The 18,257-nt window shown below is 53.9% G+C and overlaps 7 protein-coding genes across 7 annotated transcripts; 4 read left to right on the top strand and 3 right to left on the bottom strand.

Moving 5' to 3' along the window:
- Window positions 1-156: 156 nt before the first annotated feature.
- CLUP02_06030 (uncharacterized protein) lies at window positions 157-1,551 on the top strand (the record flags this gene model as incomplete). The annotated part of the gene is made up of 7 exons (XM_049285034.1): window positions 157-391; window positions 475-599; window positions 740-877; window positions 941-997; window positions 1,056-1,147; window positions 1,191-1,344; window positions 1,444-1,551. The coding sequence occupies 7 exons, from the start codon at window positions 157-159 to the stop codon at window positions 1,549-1,551; spliced, it is 909 nt and encodes a 302-aa protein (XP_049142177.1).
- A 1,892-nt stretch (window positions 1,552-3,443) lies between these two features.
- CLUP02_06029 (uncharacterized protein) lies at window positions 3,444-4,364 on the top strand (the record flags this gene model as incomplete). The annotated part of the gene is made up of 5 exons (XM_049285033.1): window positions 3,444-3,480; window positions 3,554-3,627; window positions 3,707-3,817; window positions 3,874-4,018; window positions 4,087-4,364. The coding sequence occupies 5 exons, from the start codon at window positions 3,444-3,446 to the stop codon at window positions 4,362-4,364; spliced, it is 645 nt and encodes a 214-aa protein (XP_049142176.1).
- A 774-nt stretch (window positions 4,365-5,138) lies between these two features.
- CLUP02_06028 (F-box domain-containing protein) lies at window positions 5,139-8,087 on the bottom strand (the record flags this gene model as incomplete). Its single annotated transcript, XM_049285032.1, has 3 exons — window positions 5,139-5,696; window positions 5,871-7,745; window positions 7,839-8,087. 3 exons carry the CDS (start codon window positions 8,085-8,087, stop codon window positions 5,139-5,141), a joined length of 2,682 nt encoding a protein of 893 aa, XP_049142175.1.
- Window positions 8,088-8,143: 56 nt separating this feature from the next.
- Window positions 8,144-10,519, bottom strand: CLUP02_06027 (uncharacterized protein; the record flags this gene model as incomplete). Its single annotated transcript, XM_049285031.1, has 9 exons — window positions 8,144-8,413; window positions 8,469-8,655; window positions 8,858-8,944; window positions 9,281-9,436; window positions 9,657-9,683; window positions 9,756-9,910; window positions 9,950-10,094; window positions 10,127-10,158; window positions 10,229-10,519. 9 exons carry the CDS (start codon window positions 10,517-10,519, stop codon window positions 8,144-8,146), a joined length of 1,350 nt encoding a protein of 449 aa, XP_049142174.1.
- An 840-nt stretch (window positions 10,520-11,359) lies between these two features.
- Window positions 11,360-11,938, top strand: CLUP02_06026 (uncharacterized protein; the record flags this gene model as incomplete). The annotated part of the gene is made up of 1 exon (XM_049285030.1): window positions 11,360-11,938. The coding sequence occupies one exon, from the start codon at window positions 11,360-11,362 to the stop codon at window positions 11,936-11,938; it is 579 nt and encodes a 192-aa protein (XP_049142173.1).
- Window positions 11,939-12,553: 615 nt separating this feature from the next.
- Window positions 12,554-14,818, bottom strand: CLUP02_06025 (sucrose transporter; the record flags this gene model as incomplete). Its single annotated transcript, XM_049285029.1, has 5 exons — window positions 12,554-13,697; window positions 13,763-13,784; window positions 13,896-14,207; window positions 14,267-14,292; window positions 14,352-14,818. The coding sequence occupies 5 exons, from the start codon at window positions 14,816-14,818 to the stop codon at window positions 12,554-12,556; spliced, it is 1,971 nt and encodes a 656-aa protein (XP_049142172.1).
- Window positions 14,819-17,013: 2,195 nt separating this feature from the next.
- On the top strand, window positions 17,014-18,147 carry CLUP02_06024 (ATP phosphoribosyltransferase; the record flags this gene model as incomplete). Its single annotated transcript, XM_049285028.1, has 3 exons — window positions 17,014-17,086; window positions 17,150-17,719; window positions 17,777-18,147. 3 exons carry the CDS (start codon window positions 17,014-17,016, stop codon window positions 18,145-18,147), a joined length of 1,014 nt encoding a protein of 337 aa, XP_049142171.1.
- Between the last annotated feature and the right edge of the window lie 110 nt (window positions 18,148-18,257).

Raw genomic sequence — 18,257 nt, 5'->3', positions numbered from 1 at the left:
TCAGGTTCATGCGAGCATGGATGATTTGGCTCATCGGGAGGATTCAACGTCTCGCACCAAGCGCCCTACGAGGGGCATGACCAAGAGGTGCCAGAGACACGCCCCCCTCCTAATGTCGAGAGATCGATCAACTTGGCGGCGCACCACCCGCTTGCAATGGCGCACTTAGCACATATTCTTGTCGCGCCCTCTTCGATGCACAAAATGTGTCTGGCCAACTGTGGTGGCGGCATCTGGCCACTCATAGTCGATGCCGTCCGCCAGCGACTCGATGCAGTGCCTATGTGTGGGAACAAAGATAGACTGGAATTGCAGTGTCAACCTTGGACAATATCGATCCACGGCGTCGGTGTTCTATCATTATCTCCTGACGAATCACGGTGGTGGTCAAGTCAGACGAATGTGTCTATCGCCATAATCAACGAAAATAAGTTCGGCAAGAGCGTTACGAGCGTCAGCAATGAGCTCTCGTAGACAACAGGTCAGCGTCTTCAGACACCACGGGGCAATTTGGGCCAACGCAGCACTGCCATGCATCTTCTTGCGTTCGCGGTCGGACTTTCCAGATTAACCCCGTCGTTATGGCCGACTCGGCTCATGTACCGATGTGATTCGGAGCATTTGGTCTCGCTTCAGGTCCTCCGGACCTCGTGGACGGTTTCCCATACGGCTGTCCGGGGAATTGGTAAGGGGGGCGCACGGCTCATAGGGCTAGAGGACTGATGCATTGTGGCTGAAGGTGGTGGACGACCTGGCATGTCTCAACTTGGAAGCGGCGACGTCTGAGGGACTAGCGGCGAAAAGATCCGATCTTGAAGCTTTGCATTCGCAGTATGCGTACAATGCGGAAGCGTCTTGTTGTCGTCGTCACGGGGAGGTAAGCTGGACGGCCCCCGCCTCTTGCGGCAGTCACGATTTGGAAGCATGATGTGTATCAAAGGACACAACATGGAAGAATGTGCGCCAGCCTTCTATGTGGACCACGTCTCATCAGCTCGTCTCACGAAGGGGAATAAGTCAGCCTTGTGGTTCCTGGATATCCCTTCTCACCTCAGCCCGACTCCGAGCTGGCCAACCTCGACTGTATGATCGCACTCTGGGCCCGCGAGCGTGGCTTGAGCGGTATGCACGCGATCCTCCCAAAACTGTGGCTGGGGGTCCTGGTGGTAACGAGGCGGTGACCTGCGCAGGGAGGTCGGTCCTATGGCCCTCACGGACCAACCACCGCACATCGTCCAGGCATTGAGGGGAATGACAGATTCTAGGCTCCAGAATTACCTTGTTGCTATTTTCGACGGCGGACAGCATCTCGATGGCTCGATTGTGATTTCACGGGGAGCGGGTGTGCTCCATTAGTGTCCGGGCCAGACGCTAGTTCGACGAACGAGTGCGAGTCTTCTCGGGGAAAGAGAGAGGGTGTAGACAGGAAATGGGGGGAAACAGACCAAGATGGAAGGATTCGTCGAGCTATGGGTGGCGCAAGGTACAGCGAAGCCAGCGCACAATGCCGCCATTCCGGTCGACGAGGAGAATTCATCGATCAATGTTTAATGTCCCCACGACAGCTCATGCCAGACGGACCTAGATCCGGCTTTGCAGTCTAGATGCTCACTCGTAAGAGGTTATCCTGGGGACGGGGATGGAAAAACGACGAGCCAAGCACAGTAAGTCCGCTTTGCAAACAATTTACACACGGCGAAGAAGCAGGCAAGCGAGGGAGCCGTTGGCAAGGGGTGGCCTTGCTCTGGGCTCATGTAGCTATCAAAGTCTCGACTGAAGCTCGTCCCGGTTTGGAAATGATCTCTTGACGAGTCTCGTCTCGTCTCTACTTGTGATGTTCTACGCAATGCCATTTTGAGCTACATCGTAAGCAGGACCTCTTTCATTACAATTTTAGAGGTATCACAGTCTCGTTTGATATTTGAAATACTACATCCAAAGAGGGAAGTCCTGGAACCAGGATGCACATCCTCAACTACCTTGTCCGCTTCAAGAAGACTTGATAGTCCCATTCTCTCGGTGTTACTTTACCTTTGCGGAGTCCCCAAAGTAGGGCGACAGGATGTCAAGGGCTATACGGTGAGATCTCTGCCTTCCTAGTCTTCAGAGTCTACGACTGTTCAGGGCAGCCCTACAAGGAGACCATGTATTTGCCCCCCCCCCCGACGTGGGAGGTCATCCTTCTGTGCCTTTTCCCTCTGTTCAATATTTGGGCTACCGGCTTGGCAACAGGTAAATCGTAACCTTCCCCTTGTTGAGCATGTAAACGAGATGACTTCTCCCAGCTATGTATGCGGATACTGCCTTGCCGCTGGACGACTTTGACCAGTTGGATTAGGCTCCTGTCCTTTCGTCCTTCCGTCTACTGAAGCCGTAGAGGCTTGTCTACCTGTAGATTGATCTACTTGTTCGCAAGGAGATGATGGTCAGGGGATATGACAAGAGAGAGACAGAGGGCGACATAGACAAGAACAGCAAGAGAGACCTTCATTCCTCGCCCCCCCAACATCACCTTCTCTTCGAGTACACTTTAATACCACATCCTCATTCCACTTTGGTCTCCCACCGCCATGGCCTCAGCGGGAAAGAAAAAGGGCAAGGATCACGATCCTCCCGCTTGACTCCTTTCCCTCGTTCTTGGGTTTGGGCCTTTTCGCCCTCTCTCTTTCTCTCCCACCCTTTTCTGTGTCCGTACAGGCATTCCACTCGCAGAAACTCATCTCGACCTGCTTCTTCCCTTGCGCCTTCCTTCTTCCTGCCGCAGTGCGCAAGCCCCCATGTCCACCACCACCATCGTGAAGCGCCATCACCGCCACGGCCACCCCCACCTTTCTTTCTGCCTGTTTCCTTTCCCCATCTGTCTGCAGGTTCAGGGCTGGTTAAGCTTGATGGAGGTCGAGAGTGTTGTATCATTACCTATGGGGGGCTGTAGAACTCCTTTTTCTCACAGGGACTCCGCCAGAACTGACAATATGTATACCTGTATACAAACTTCGTAACTCAAAGCCACGGAGGCCAAAGGGACTGAGGATGTAGAAGGTAATGTGTGTATCTTCCCGAGTCTCGGAGCTATGGAGACAAGGCGGAGAGAAAGAGAGAGAGAGAGAGAGATGGCGCAGAATACTTCCAGAACAGAAGAGATCTGCCTCAGTCTCTTCTTCCTCTTCTGCACTTCGCCTCCTCAACTATCACATTGGTGCCTACTTTACCTTCCCTTTCGAAATACGCCGGTTTCCCGCGGGACGAAGGGGCAAGGGGGCGGCTAAGGGGTGGAAAGGAAGGGTCTGGTTTTTCCTCCCCCACCTTCATATCCAAGGAGAGTCTCTCGATCAAGCCTAGACGTAGGACTTTTTTCTCCCCTCAACGGCTTTTGTATACTTACATGGGGCCCGGGTTAAGGCATACAAGCAGAAAGACATCATCATTGGGTGAAGAGTAGGACTATGGCTAGGACTGGGACGAGAGAAGGGGAGGGGGAGGGTGTGGTGACAGCAGGGTAAGTTCCGTAGATATCCCCCCCATCACCCCCTTCCCTCTCCATCAGACCATTCAGAGCTCTTGTACTGGACTCTTGAGGAACTCGCGGCGATCGAGGTCCCCTCTTCCCGAGCAATTACAAAGCCCAAAGTTGATCCCGAGACAGAAACGCCCTAGTGGCAATCTTGGTTGACTTGACATATGTACACACATGCACAACTTGATGTAGTCCCACTCCAACAACGTCCAATACCGGTATATCACTTCACAACAGCACAACAAAATGTTAGACCAAAAGCTTCGTCCTGGGAATATGGAGTTACAAACTCCCCGTTGGATTGTACGTGCCAACCCTACCTATCACCCTACCTCCCCTCCCCCAACTCCTCCTGAAAGCGGGAATACACCACGCCGTACGGGTACGGCGCGGAAAGCCGGAAAGACGGATGCCCATCCATCCCCCTCCCCTACCCTACCCTACCCTCTTCAACGAGCTTGCGTCCTGGTGAACATGGCAATGGTGATGGTAGTGGTGGTGGTGGTGGCTTGCCTTCCCTTAGCTCTAGCCTCTCCCTCTCCCGTAGGCACGAAACGGCTAACGCATGCAAGGTCTGCTTGCGTCCCTCCCCCCCAATCCCGTCTCGTCCCATCCCATGCCCTTCATCCTTCCATCTACATCTGGAGAAAAGGGGTGGCAAGTCGTCCATCACACTTCCTTACTCCGCCTTGTCCCGAACTACCCTTTCGTTACCGCCCTCATCCACCCGTACACACACCTCCCCTCCAACTCCCCTGCCCTGCCCTTCCTTGTCACCTCTTCTGTGCGCCTATCTCGCCTCTCAAGTTACCTCATCTCATCTTCCCATCCTTCCAGGAGCAAAAAATAGACGCCGGTGGGCGGGGTGGGACAGCAAGCATAGAAGAGACCAAAGGGGAGAAAATTAAACCAGGGGTGGGACTTTGGACGTAACGTTCCAGACACAACATCTCTGGTCTAGTCTAGGTAGTCGTTCGTAGGTAACCTAGGCAGATTAGGAAAGATGGTTCTGTATGGCAATTACCTCTTGACAGAGTCCAGAGTTGCTTGTGCGAGGGGATTACTGATCGTTGCTGCATATCTGTTCCTGATATCAAAGTGTCTTGAACAGTTCTGCAGAGTCAGCCACTAGACGGGGTCGAATGTGATGGATAAATGAACGAAGACTATGCCATCTACCTCTTGGACATGATACCACTGTGTATAGAACTGACGAGAGGACGAGTGTCATACTGCTCCATCTATTCAATACACCGTGTTGACTTTACTGGCCTAGAGGTATCCAACAGACAAGTGAGCTGTAAACCATGACACAAGGGTTCCGGGATAGAGAATGGAATTAACAATGGCTCCATATGCTGCTATTCAGCACGGGAGGGGATATCAATTGATGGAAAGAAAAAGACGACTATGCTAGTCCGCAGGGGGGGGAGGGAAAACAAGGCTGCCCCCAAAATCTCAAGATAACGTACTTTGCAAAACCTCCTTCGCCTTGGTATTCAACCGTCTCACTGTATCGTTCGCATATGCCTCCGTGGTATGCAAGTTTTGACCCGTCCATATGTCTCCCTTCCGCCCCCTCCCCTTTCATCACTTGTATCCTAGCTCAGTTTCCGAGACCATACTACAGCCTGCCGTGCCGAGCCTTGAAAATTGCTACCTTGTCATCGTAGAACAGGATCTCACGGAGTCGGAGACGAGGACGTGAGGTGCCGTAATCAGCGTCTCGCATCGATTCATCGTCGTCCGAGTCCTGCGCTGCAGACGCTTCCGACTGCGAGTCATCTGCATGTACTGCATTCCCCGGGGTATCATCGGTTTCCTCCTCAGAGGTATCTTCATCCACCTGACTCGCCGTGTCGTCGTCATCCGTAGCGACCTCATCTTCCTCGTCATCGTCTTCGCCGTCGACTCCAGATTCGTGGCCCACAACACCATGGTCAGCCGCAACACTCGTGGTTGACGCACCGCTCTCTTCTGCCGGCTTGCTCTCCAAGATCTCGAAGCACTTTGTAGAAATGCCCACATAACAGAGTTGAATATCAGGGCGAAGGGTGATAATATCGACCATCTGCAACGCCAACTCTCGAGGGTCAAAGTTACCGAGTATATGATCGGCAATATGCTGCAGGTTGAGAGACCGCAGCTGAGGGGTGTTTGGCAAGCGCTGAAGGAATGTGTGCTGTAATCATCATTAGCATTAGAGACCCTCGAGATTCTGCTTCTCCGGAAAGCCAGGGCATCATCACGACGATCGTAGGAGCTGTGATTGTTGCTGAATGAACCCGTGATGCGAGGCACACGTGTTCACTGGCTTTGAGGCATGCGCACAAAAGATGAACGAAAGACAACTTACCCAGTCTTTGAAGTGCAAGGAAATGGCCAATTCTCTCAGGCTCACCATGCGTCCACTGGTCATGTAAAGCAACATGTCCGTCGGGAGCACCCAGTTGCGCCAGCGAGCAGTGTCTGTGGCAGTGTTGCCATTGCCACGCTTCCGATCTGAACTGTCTAGAAGAACCTTTTGTAGGCTCGCCCGGTGTTTCTTGATGATTCCCTTAAAGATTTGATCGATGGTCACCGCTGGCGGTCCACTGGGCCGTCTCCGATCCTGCAAGAACAGGACCTCCAGACTGTTAGGAGCTAGAGTGTCTCTGAGGAAGCTGATCAAAGCCACCGAAGTGACATCTGTGTGAATGCTCTTGAGATTCAGATGGTACTCCATAGCTTGCTTAGAGCTGACGTGGTGTTGATGAGATCCAAGCCTGACAATCGGAGTGGGAGCGAATTGCTTTCGCAATGCCTTCCAAAGAGTGTCGTGCTGGGCGCATTCGAGGATAGTCAACGTGGTCAGGACAGTCCAGTCGAAGGCCTGGCTGAAGACTTGAATTGACAAATGAACTCTTTCGAGCTCTAGAGAACGGAGCTTGAGCTTGCCGTCCAGCCTTCTTCTCAGCACGCCCGAAGGTGTATCCACGAGGTCCCCGTCACCCGTCGCCTGGTCTTTCACAGACTGTGACTTTTCCTCATGGCCTGCTCGGTCATCTGTGGCAGCTCCCGTTGGCTGGATTACGAGCGGCTCGACTGAGCCATCCGCTTCCATAGCATCTGGCTCGTTCTGGTCGGGGTGCCCTGAGACATTCGAGGCCTCCGTAGTATCCATAACAGAGTGGGCGGTATTGGTTTGTGTCGCTTGCGTCGATGCCATGGGGGCCTTCTCTCTCGATTTCGACGTCGACTTGCGGCGAATGTCATAGATACGACCGACAAGCACGCCCAAAACACCGCCTAATCTTCTCTCGCCAATGGAACTCTCGCCGGGCCACCTGGCATCCCGATCGATTTGCTGCAAGTCGGGTCCATCCCAGGCTTGGACAAAGTCCTTGAAGACGGCTCTCGGGGATATGCCGACACGAAGCTCTTGTAGACAGTCTTTTGATCTTTCGATCGCTACGGCCATCTCGTCCAGGTAAGCAAGTTCGTCAATGTCGAGAACAGTGAGACTCTTAAGCGGAGGCAGAACACTGAAGGTAGGGAATTCGATATTGGTTTCCGCGTACGGAATCGCGCCCCGCGGCGCCGGATGAGCAGAGTCCGAAGGAATCAAGATGCCGACTGTAGTGAGGTGGCTGCCGGGTGGGACAAGAGGCGGGATCGGGGGAGGCGGACTCGACGATGGCGACGGACTGGATCCGTCGGTGTTATCATGCCATCTCACCCAAACCTTTTCCAGCTTTGACTCGCCCTCGGGGCTCTGTTCAGGGATGGATGCCAGAGCCATGAAGATCTCGGAGAGAACGCCAGTCGGCATATCCCAGACGAACGACTCCAGGTTGACCATCTTCTCCACAGCTAGAGCGACGAGCGTGCCCAGCATCTTGCCGCTCTCCTTCGAGATCATGTACTCGGCCACCCAATCCTGTGGTCCATTGCCCAGTGAGAACTTCTTTGTGTATTTGGCGTAGTCATTTTTCTGTCTCCGAACGTTGGAACCGTAGGTGGGGATGTAGCTTGGGTTGAGCATCTTACGGGTGCGATGCGCGAAGGAACTGCCGAGGCAGATCGTGGATAGGCCGTACGTAAGGGCATCGACACTCTTCGAGTCGGACGTAGCCATCTGGGTGGCATCGGGCCAGACGATATCGAATCTCGAGTAGATGTGGGGGATCGCGAGATTGTGAAGGTTCGAGTTGGTCAAGGCGAGCGAGGTAAGGTCATTTGTGTGCGTGATCTAAAAAATGTCAAATGTCAGTACTGGGAGAGAGACCGAGGTGTTGATAGCGTGTCAACTTGCCTCCTTAATGATCAAGCGCAAGATGTCCACCGGTAACTCGAGAAGGGTCAGCTTCTTGCCTGACTTGCTGGGCGCGACAGCATCCCATTCTTTGTCCTTGCCCTTCATCAGTTTGCGCATGACGACGGCGGGGTCTACCGAAGCATCGGGGACGCCATCGTAGTCAACAGATGCGGGGTGGCCGGGGACGTCGTTGTGGTAGGGAAGTTCGACCTCGTTCGGATGCGGCTCGGCGGCTTGATGGGTCATTGGATCGCTGGTCTGCAGGGCTGGGGCCATGATCGCGAGGGGCCTCAGCGCATGCTTCGGATTGCGATGGCAGCGGTTGTCGATTGTTATTGTAGGCTGCTACTGCTACAATGGCGTGGCTTCTTTCGGTTGCCAATCGCGTAATATGATGTAAGGTACTGTCGGGGTGAGGAGTGAGTCGTCAGAGGAAGCGATCGTGGGTATCTTGGCTCGGATGCGGAAGGCGCGTTTTGGGCTTGTTCTTTTTTTGTAAACCCGCGGATGGGCCAGAGAACAGGATGGTAGAATGGATTAAAGAAAATACCGGGCTGGAAGAAGATGATTGGGAATGCTTTGTTGAGGGAATCAAAGAAAGGCTGGCGACAGCAGAGGTCTCGCGAGACCAATCATGTCATGTCAGAAATGACGGACATGGGGTGTCATGAAATTTCGTTCGTTGCGGCTCTGTGGTGAGGAGGAAGCGGCGACGGCGACGGCGGTAATTGTGGTAGTGGCGGCGGAGGTCGAGGTGGTGGTGGTGGTGCGTTGGTTGCCGGTGCAGTCGTCAGTCGTCGATCCGGTGGTGGACGTGGGTGGACCAGCTTGGGTTGACCAAGGTCTTTCCCAATGTGCTCCGCGCTAAGGTGGGTGGTCCGGTCACACGTTCCCCGGATATATCGTGCGTGGTGTACGTAAGGAAGGTACCTTTTTTCAACTGTTGCTCTTTCCTCTGTGGGAAATGGGGTAAAACTTCCGACTAGAAGGGAATTGTTTTCCTAATCTGATTGGTCAAGGGAAACAACAGGCAGGGTTCAGGCAACTTGCCTTTCAAGAGTTCTCCTTCCTGCTTGTTCTGGGTGATGGAAATCGCCAGGAAGCAGATGGATACAAGGAAGAAGGTGTTGCACCTGAGTGAGGGCAGTCAGTTGGATAAGGTAAGGTAAGGTAAGGTAAGGTACGGAGTAGGTACCTCAAAATCAGAGCGACCCGGCGGCGGCAGTACGGATTTAGAAGAAGGCGGAAACCAGGTAGGGGTACATTTGTCGGGTCCCATAAGTATTCGGTCCCGCACCTTCAGTTCCAGATTTGGGGGCGGAACCCCAGGATCATCTTGCAACGTGTGGTTCCTTACGTCGGCGGCAAGGGCATTTCACTTGTTGGACCTGTTCTCTTAGTCAGTCGCAACCTACGGAGTACTGCGTAATAGGCTAACACTCCTTTCTTTGAGACGGCCGATATCTCACACAGACAGGCCTGCCATGCGAATGAGATAGATTACATGCAAGCTCAAATTGTCCGACGGCGGTGGAGGAAGACACTCATATGAACACATATCCGTATGCAAGTACGGCAAACACCTCCTAGCCCCTTCTCCTGCCGTCGGATCATGGATCCATATTCTGTCCCCCGTCGTTTTCATGGGGTAATGCATAGAAACAGATGTGTGTACCGTGGCCGATGATCCAAGCATGGAATAGCATTACTCTCAGTTCTTTCAAATGAAGAGACTTAACTTGACCCAGCCCAATTCAGATCAGCTTGTATACTTAAGCTTACCGTTAATTTGCCTTCAAGCTATGCTATGACGTCTGGATTCCGGGTTTTCAACGGCTTCAGCACGCTGCTACATGCAGTTCCTGCTTGATCCTGGAGGCACTGACAATAAGGATTTAAGCTTTTTTCTGCATAATCTGCGTACTCTCTATCTTCAGTTGACACCCAAGGGGAATACAGGTAGTCTGGAATGCTGTTTCCAAGATAGTGCTAAGTACGCAGTCAGGAACTGTGCTATCTTCTTGGTGGCCGGCCGCATTGACGGGGATTCCGCCCATTGCTCTTCGTGCATGGCTCAGAGTGAAACCGAAATCCGGCAACTGTTATCGCCGACGACGTGACTGACCCCCACCACATACCTTACTGAGGTGCTTTGAGCATGGAAGATGGAACACAACGGGCAGCCTACAGAAAGCAAGCATAGCAAGCAACAGCGATGGACCAAATGAAGGAATTGACTTCTTATGTTTTGACAGGATGCGGTCAATATAAGGCAAAACACCACTGCAGTAAGGATCAGAACGGATACTCTGTACGCTTCACCCCGCAACTCGTCTTCGACGGACCCCTACGAGCAGGTCAGCAGGTCCCCTTCGCCTCGCCTCGGCTCAGTGGAAGCTTTGCGTTAGAGAGGTCACGACCCCACGACCCCAGGAAAAAAGAACGCGACGGTGACGTTTCCCGAGCCATGGAGGGGTCATTCCGGCCTCTCGCCGCTCCATTCCTGCTGCACAGAAACAGCCAAAGAAGCGTGTTCCGAAGGGCCGCGTGCTGTGACCGGTCCCTCCGTGTTGCTTGACGGTATTTGTCGTCGTCTTTGACTTGGGCAATCCGTGACCACCTAGAGAGACGGAACCTGCCTGTCTGTCTGCCTGATAGGCAACCCTATGACCCTTTCTCTTGACAACCACAACCGGCCCCATAAACATCCCAACACGTTGGAGTCAACTATCGCGAGGCCACCGTCACCTCTTGCTCTCTATTGTGCCACCTGTTCTGATTCTATAAACACCGAGTGACCACGTTGCATCCACCCTCCGAGAGAGAGAGATACCGTATAAAAGGAAGATAGAGATAATACCGTGTCTCCTCTGGCTTGCTGTTGGTCAAAAAAGAAAAGGTACATTATCTCGACCCTTCCCCCCCTCTCCCCTCCTTCTCCCAACCCCCGCCACAACCCGCGCGTGTTGTCAAATGGTACCTGCCCTTACCTACCTTACCTCACCTATAAGGTAACCTTCCACCTTCCCTGACCTTCCTAAGCAACCGGAAGGGACCCCTCTCTTTCCTGCCCCCTCCCTCAACCCAATTGTTGCTCAACCCAGAAACGCTATTTATTATGCGCTCTTACCGCCTTGACTCTACCGTCTAACTACAAATCCAAACGAAACAACAGCATCATCGCCAGATAAAAAGTCGCCGTGAGCGTCGTCATACGTTTTGAAAAGAAACAGAACATCCTACCCTGGTCACCTTTCCGAAGCAGCTCTCATAAGCTAGAACAAGCCGGAATCCACTCCTCCGAAGCTCCCTATCCACCAGCGAAATACTCCACAGAGAAACATCACACCCAACCACTACTCCGTACAAACACTGCAAACAATACAGCGGCTAGTATTCACCTTGTCAAGCCGCGCAACACCTCCGCAAAATCGAACACAACGATCGAACGATACGAGAACTACATTTGATCGGCCGACGGCGAACCTGTGCATCCGCAAACGCCATACATCAACATAGACACCGAAGCCCCTCCTCCCATATCGATCATGGCGGCTTTCGTCACCAACCTCTGGGAGTCAATCTTCACCCCAGGTCCAACACCGACTCTCCTCCGCGCAACCAACGCAACCTTTGCCGCCCTCCAGCTCCTCCTCGGCGTCCTCCTCCTCGCCACCTGGAGCATCCACTTCGTCATCCTCTCCTTCCTCAGCGCGGGCCTCTGGTACGCTATTAACTGGTTCGTCGTCGAGCTGGCCGAACACGCAGAGAAAGAGGCCAAGAAGGCGCGTGGTACCGATACATCCGCTGGCGGAGCAGTAGGAGGCGGCGTGGCAGGGGCCAATACTCAAGGAACGGATGATAGCGACACGGAAGTTGAAGGCGGCGCAGTTGTCGGCGGCGTAAGGGGTGGCGCTCGCGGGAGAAAGGGCGTCGTGGGCGGTAGCAGCCAGGTCGAGACAGCCGCGGAGCAGCAGGAAGCGGCCGACTTGAAGCGTCGCACCGCCGTTTCCGCCACTGCCGAGTCCGGAGCTGAAGATGCCACTAACGGGGGCACGCAGTCGAGTGTGAGCACCGAGGATGAGTGGGAAAAGGTTTCCGAGAACGAGAACGAGAAGGACAAGTGAATGAGTGTCGGGGCGCGACGACGACGTACGGAACACACATGACGACGAGGGTACGCTTAACCAACACCACTCGTCGAGCGATGCACACCACTCGAATATTTTACCACCATGGAGGAGGAGGAGAACGAGGGGGGAACGGGGAATTGTATGGAGAGACAGATGTTCGGGATGCATCCGCGCGACGAAAGATTTGAGATACCCTTGAGCAAGCGTCGACACATGCACTACCACTGTCCGAACCGGACTTGTACATAGGGCTTTGGCAGCATGCTCCATCGTGGGCAGCTCCGCGTACACATACTTACGAAGACAGCGATTGGCACCACTAGTATTAGCCTGATTCATCCGTGATACTGAGTGTATTCATCAAAGGCCATGCTGAGACATAGATCCCTGACATTTAGGGAAAACCCGCAGCCTCGAGATGTGCCATTTCTTCGAGATCACTTAAATGAAGCCAAAAGCCCTATGCGCGTTATCCCACACATGATCTAATGCAAGAGAGCTTACTCTCTACCCCTTTCCGTAACGCCGTCCCATAGCCCCTGCGCTGCCTTTGCCCCTACAATGATGAAATCCGTGCTATTTCCTCTTTTCCTACTCGTACATTGGAACTCAGAGATACTTGAGCTTTCGCGTGGCAAACGCGGCCACTACTGCACAAATGGCACCGATGAAGAGGCATACCGCAATGGCGTTGGGACCGTCGGTGTTGTGCTGCTCGTGTTCGGGTGCGTCCGACAGTTCGGGGCTTTTGCCCGGCTCTAGAATGGTGAAGACAATGGTGCTTATAAAGGTTCCGATAAACTGCGGCAGGGTCGTGTAGATGTTGAGTATGCCAAAGTAGATGCCCGACAGCTCGCCCGTAGACGACGTCGTCTGCTGGCCACCCTCGTCCGGCCCGTGTTCCAGATGGAGCGGCTGGTCCTGGCCGAGCGTGGGCAGCTCAATGTTGGAGTCGTTTGAGAGGCGGCGGTAGGCTGCTGACCCGCTCCCTCCTTCGCGGGCACCACTGAGCTTGTTGACCTCTACGCCGAGGAATGTCGTCGGCGCCCACATGGCGATCGTCCAGGACAAGCCGCAGAAGGCTACGAGGAAGGTTGCGAAGCGGAAGCTCTGCGCAAAGGGTGCCAGGAACATGGCCGCGGCGAACATGAGGTGGCCGCATATCCAGGCGGTCATGAGATCGGGCTTGTTCTTGTTGAATCGTTCAAGGAACGGCGCAATGGCTTGGGGCGGTCGAGCCGTAAAGTTGTCATCATCTGGCGATTTGACGACCATGGGCAGCAGCCAGGCGCCTATGAAAGTGATGGTCGAGTAGATGACCAGCGCCAAACTACCGATGCGGCCAATGTCGCCAAGGGCATCTTTGGAATCTTTACCCTCTGCTGGAGCGTCGTATCGGAAGTACGTCTCGCCAACCCAGGTGGTGCTGTAGAACAAGAACGGGAACCAGCCGATCCAGGACCAGAACTGGGCCCAGCAGATGGCCTGGATCCGAGGGGGAAGATGGAGCAGCGTCGACCAAATTTGGCGGAAGACCTTGAACCGCCCGGTTGCTTTGCGGGGGTCGTGCCTTGTTGACACCAAAACCCGCTCAGTGACAGCCCAGCAGGTCACTCCGGAAGAGAAGAGCATCAAGAACGTAGCGATGAGCGTGAGCTGCTTGAATTGCGAATCGCCCATTGTCTTTCCAAATATGCCGACCAGATCGATGGCACCGGCTCCATAGCCCAGCATGTGTCCAATCGCGGACATTCTACTAGCTTTGTGGGGATTAGCGGACGGGGTGCAACCTGGGGTGATGATGCAAGCTTCACTTACACCACGCGGCGCCGGTCTGTTGCTTTTCAATGGGGAGAGTATCGACGATCAAGCTTCTTGCGCAAGACATTACTATACCAGAGTCAGCTTTAGGAATAACGAGAGACTTGCGTGCAGGCCTAATTCAACGCACCTGCATTGATGGCGAAATCCACAAAGTAGATGGCCACCACTGCGAGGATAATGGTAAAGATCCGCGCAGTCTCCTTGTCCGACACGAACATCTCGACAATCTCTTTTGTGAATCCCAAGGTCAGCAGGCTGACCGCGACGATGATTGAACCTATCACGATGAATGGTCGCCGCCTGCCCCATTTGGACTTGGATTCGTCCGCGATAGCTCCCACGATGGGCTGGACTACGAGCCCCGATAATGGCCCTGCGATCCACACCAGCGAGGTGTTGCTCTTTGTGAGGCCAAGATTCAATAGGTATGGTGTACAATCTGTTGTCAGGGTGGATTAGTATGCGAAGACTGGTGATAGGGGACGGACAGCGACGTACAAGTCATCTCAATTCCCCATGTGAAGCTGCATTAAGGTCCTAGTCAGCATGGCAGACCCATTGGCAATCGTCGCTTGCGACATACGTGATACCAAGAGTGTTGAAGGTCAAGAGCACCATTCTCATGGCCTCCGAGCTCCCCCTAATGGAGGGTTGTCCCGCCCAGCTAGACATCCCTGCGGGATCTTGCTCTAATACGGAAGCGTCGTCGTCTTGGGAGTAATCGTGACCGTCGTCGTTCTCGCCTCTTCTGAATGTGTCCGTATGGTGTCGAGGAAAATTGCCAAGACCGAAAAGCTTCGTGTCCCCTTCTCGGTGCGCTTCTGGGGGTTCGCGGATTGCAAAGGGAAAGTGGACGTCGTCATCTAGCTCGTTGCCGCCCTTGTCGTCATCGATGTTGCTGCTGGAAGATCTGGAGGGTGTCCTTATCGGGGTTGATTTCCCGCCCGAGTAATCGTCGTCGTAGTCGCGGTTATACAGCGAAGAGGAGAAGTGAAGGTGTGAGGATGAGGAGTTGTGCGACGAAGTCGTTGAGGCCGACGTATGGGCCATTTGAAGGGGCCGGCGCAGCACTCCGTGCAGCAGGCTGCTTGCGCTGCCAAGGGCAGGGCGGGCGGCTTGCGTATGGGCAGGGGGGTTCTTCAAGGTGTGGACCAGGACCGAATTTAAAGTAATCCGGGCGTCGCGGCCGCTGCGGATATCAGGACCGGGTGCGCGTCATGCCCACAATTCCGTGGTTGTGAAAGGAAAATCAACCAACGGGAGTAAACTTTGCTGGCAGATTGGGGATGGATGCAACGGAGGTCCAAGATGTGCAGGCCAGAGGAGTGGTGGTAACGTCGAGCTATGGTGGGCCCAGCACGGAGCAGGCGCATCGAGGGTCCAAGGAACGAAGTACGGAGTACGTACGGGGGAAATGATGAGGTAGGGGGCAAGCTGGGCGACCGGAATGCAACGCGAAATTGGCAGGGCGAATGAATGACTGCTGCGCACCTCACTGTTCAACTTTGGATTGTGCAGAGCCGGGAGCTTGGAATACCTTACCTTAATGTAATGATGAGGTATTGCCTACCTTAAGCAATAAGGGTTCGCTGGGACAAGACAGCCCCAGGATGTGCATAAGAACAGGAGAGGAAGCAAGCATTAGACCAATGGTCAGGGTCCTCAGGGAAGCAAGCTCTCAGCCTGCTTTTCTGTGCTTCCCTCATGTAAATGAGCATGCGTGGCTTGATGGAACATGGAAGGGATAGTAGGCACCTCAGGTAAGGTAAGCATTTGTTGTGCAATCGTTCTGTCCATAAGTAGAGATAGGGAGTACCTTGTACCTAACACGAGGGAGACCACCAGAAGTGACGGAAACGAGAAGACCTGCGGTATCAAGAGTTTGAATTCAATGGGGCTTGAAACAATGGAAAGCAACTTAGATTGCCCTGCACTCCAATTCGTTCAGTGGGAACTCCTCCCAGGTTCCATTCAAGGTAAGGTATGGTCTGTCAATTCCCAAGCAATTGGCCCAACAAAATGGCTTGGAAGTTGGAGCCACGTCGAAGCTTACACGGGGAGTTTCTCGCGTTAGAAGCTCTGACCATCTAAAGAAGCCAGGTTCAACTTTCAAGACAATGCCCGTACAGAGATGCTCTCTGAGGAAATCGAGACTTAGTCATGGCCAGGCATTAGGGAAGGATATTTCTCACCCCGAATCTCTTGACTAGTTCAACCATATATACTGGGCACCATTTATGCCTCTCCTCTGGGGCTTGAAATTCAGCAATTGCCCAGTAAAGCAATTTGAACATAGAATGCCCGAACTTGCCAGGATATCTACTCTGTACCTTACTGTCACTCTCGGTTCTCCTTCAATAGCGACACAAGACCAAGCGCCTTTATGGGTACTTTAGGGGTAGATATCACCAAAGCATTCCATAGTCTACTTCAACATAACGTGAGTTGAGGGAATCGATAAATATACTCCGTACATATCCTCCCCCAGCTCAGGAGCGGCAGGTAAAGATACAATCCCCGAGGTACCCAAGTGGCTTACCTCAGCGAAGGCCCGCTGTGAGAACGGACGCAGGTGCCGCCTGCCCTTCCGGCGTGTGCCGTCACTTGGTCCAAGGACTGCCCCGCGTTCAACGGCGTGCCCCGCCATCCATTCGCGCTCTCTGCACCAGTCGCAGCTCCGACATAGGCCAACGTGGTGGTGGCCCGCGGTGATGAGTGACGACTGCTGCCGCACACTAAGACGGCGGGGTTCCAATCCACCACACAAAATTTCCGCCCTCTCTCTTCCAGTCTTGGCCCGGTCTTTGACTCACCGCAGAATCGAACAAGTGTAGTCACCCCCATACGGACAGCTTCCGCGAGAACCAAGAACAAAGTCGCGCAGGCTTCGACTTTTATCATTACCCGAGCCCCATACCAATTGACTCGAAATCACGCTCGCTTTCCAGGCCTCAACCACTCCTCGGAACACCTCGCACCGACCTCTGTTGTGTGACCCAAAAACCACCCCGCCGCTGTCGCTGCAGAAATTCTCGTCGCCATTGGCTTCACTGCGACCTTGTGCTCCAATCCACACACGCGCCCGACCCGACCGTTTCCACCTAACCTCTTGAAGCGTTTCAACTCTGGGAGCGACTTCTCTCCGCCTATCGTATTCCCGTCTGTCGATCGCGTCATTGCAACATACCTTTGCCTACCATGGATTTGGTCAACCAGTTGGTTTTTACCCCTCCATCACAACCGCCATGGACCATTTCGCAGAGAAGCTAATGACGAAGCAAAGCCTAGAGGGCCGCCTTCTGTTCGCCGTGCCCAAGAGTGAGTCAACCCATAGCCTCTATCTCAAAAGGCGCACGTGCTGACAATGTCTCGTTTCCACAGAGGGCCGCTTGAACTCCGCTACGCTCAACCTGCTTGAGGGAGCCGATATTCAGTTCCGCCGCGAGAACCGCCTCGACATCGCCCTTGTCAAGAACCTCCCCATCGCCCTCATCTTCCTGCCCGCCGCCGATATCCCCACATTTGTCGGCGAGGGCCGCGTCGACCTTGGTATCACAGGCTGGGACCAGGTCAAGGAGCACGATGCCGGCGTCATCAGCAGCAACAAGGCCCGGAGAGCCTCCGTCGAGCTAAACGCCGAGGGCGAGGAGCTCCAAAAGGTCGGAGGCTGCGAGATGGTCATGGAACTCGGCTTCGGCCACTGCAAGCTGCAGACCCAGGTCCCGGAGAAGGGCCCTTACGCGACGACGCAGGACCTGGTTGGCAAGACCATTGGCACCAGCTTCGTCAACCTGGCGGCAGAGCACTTTGCCAAGCTGGAGCTGGGCGTCGATGCCGATGGCAACAGCAACACCTCGCCCAAGAAGCTCCGCACCAAGATTATCGATCTCAGTGGAAGTGTCGAGGCTGCTTGTGCGCTGGGTGTCGCTGATGGCATCGTTGACCTTGTTGGTAAGTAGTCGTCCTAGAATGACTAGCATCCGAACAATCACTAACACCCGCGTCCAGAGTCTGGTGAGACCATGAGAGCCGCCGGCCTCAAGGCCATTGACACCGTCGTCGACTCTCAAGCCTGCCTCATCAAGTCTCGGTCGCCGTCAAACACCGAGCTGATCGAGCTCATCGCCGCCCGTATCCGCGGTGTCATTACCGCTCAGAGATTCGTCCTGTGCCAGTACAACATTGAGAGGTCACGTCTGGTTGAGGCCAAGCAGATTACCCCTGGAAAGCGGGCGCCGACCATCACAACGCTGGACGAGGAGGGCTGGGTCGCCGTCAGCTCAATGGTCGAGAAGAAGAAGATTGCGCTGGTGATGGACGATTTGACCCGCGTTGGCGCTCAGGACATTTTGGTGCTCGATATCCACAACACTCGATAGATTTTGCAGTCTTTTGGAAAGGAAAAGATAGATGAATACCACGAACCATGTAATGCTCCTGCAATAATGTTAGCAGGAACGCAAGAATTATCCAATATGTCACAACTGTA

This window comes from Colletotrichum lupini, chromosome 3 (assembly GCF_023278565.1).
Source record: "Colletotrichum lupini chromosome 3, complete sequence".
Lineage (NCBI taxonomy): Eukaryota > Fungi > Ascomycota > Sordariomycetes > Glomerellales > Glomerellaceae > Colletotrichum > Colletotrichum lupini.
Note: the sequence above shows the minus strand (reverse complement) of the source record. Positions and strands in the feature narration are given on the sequence as shown.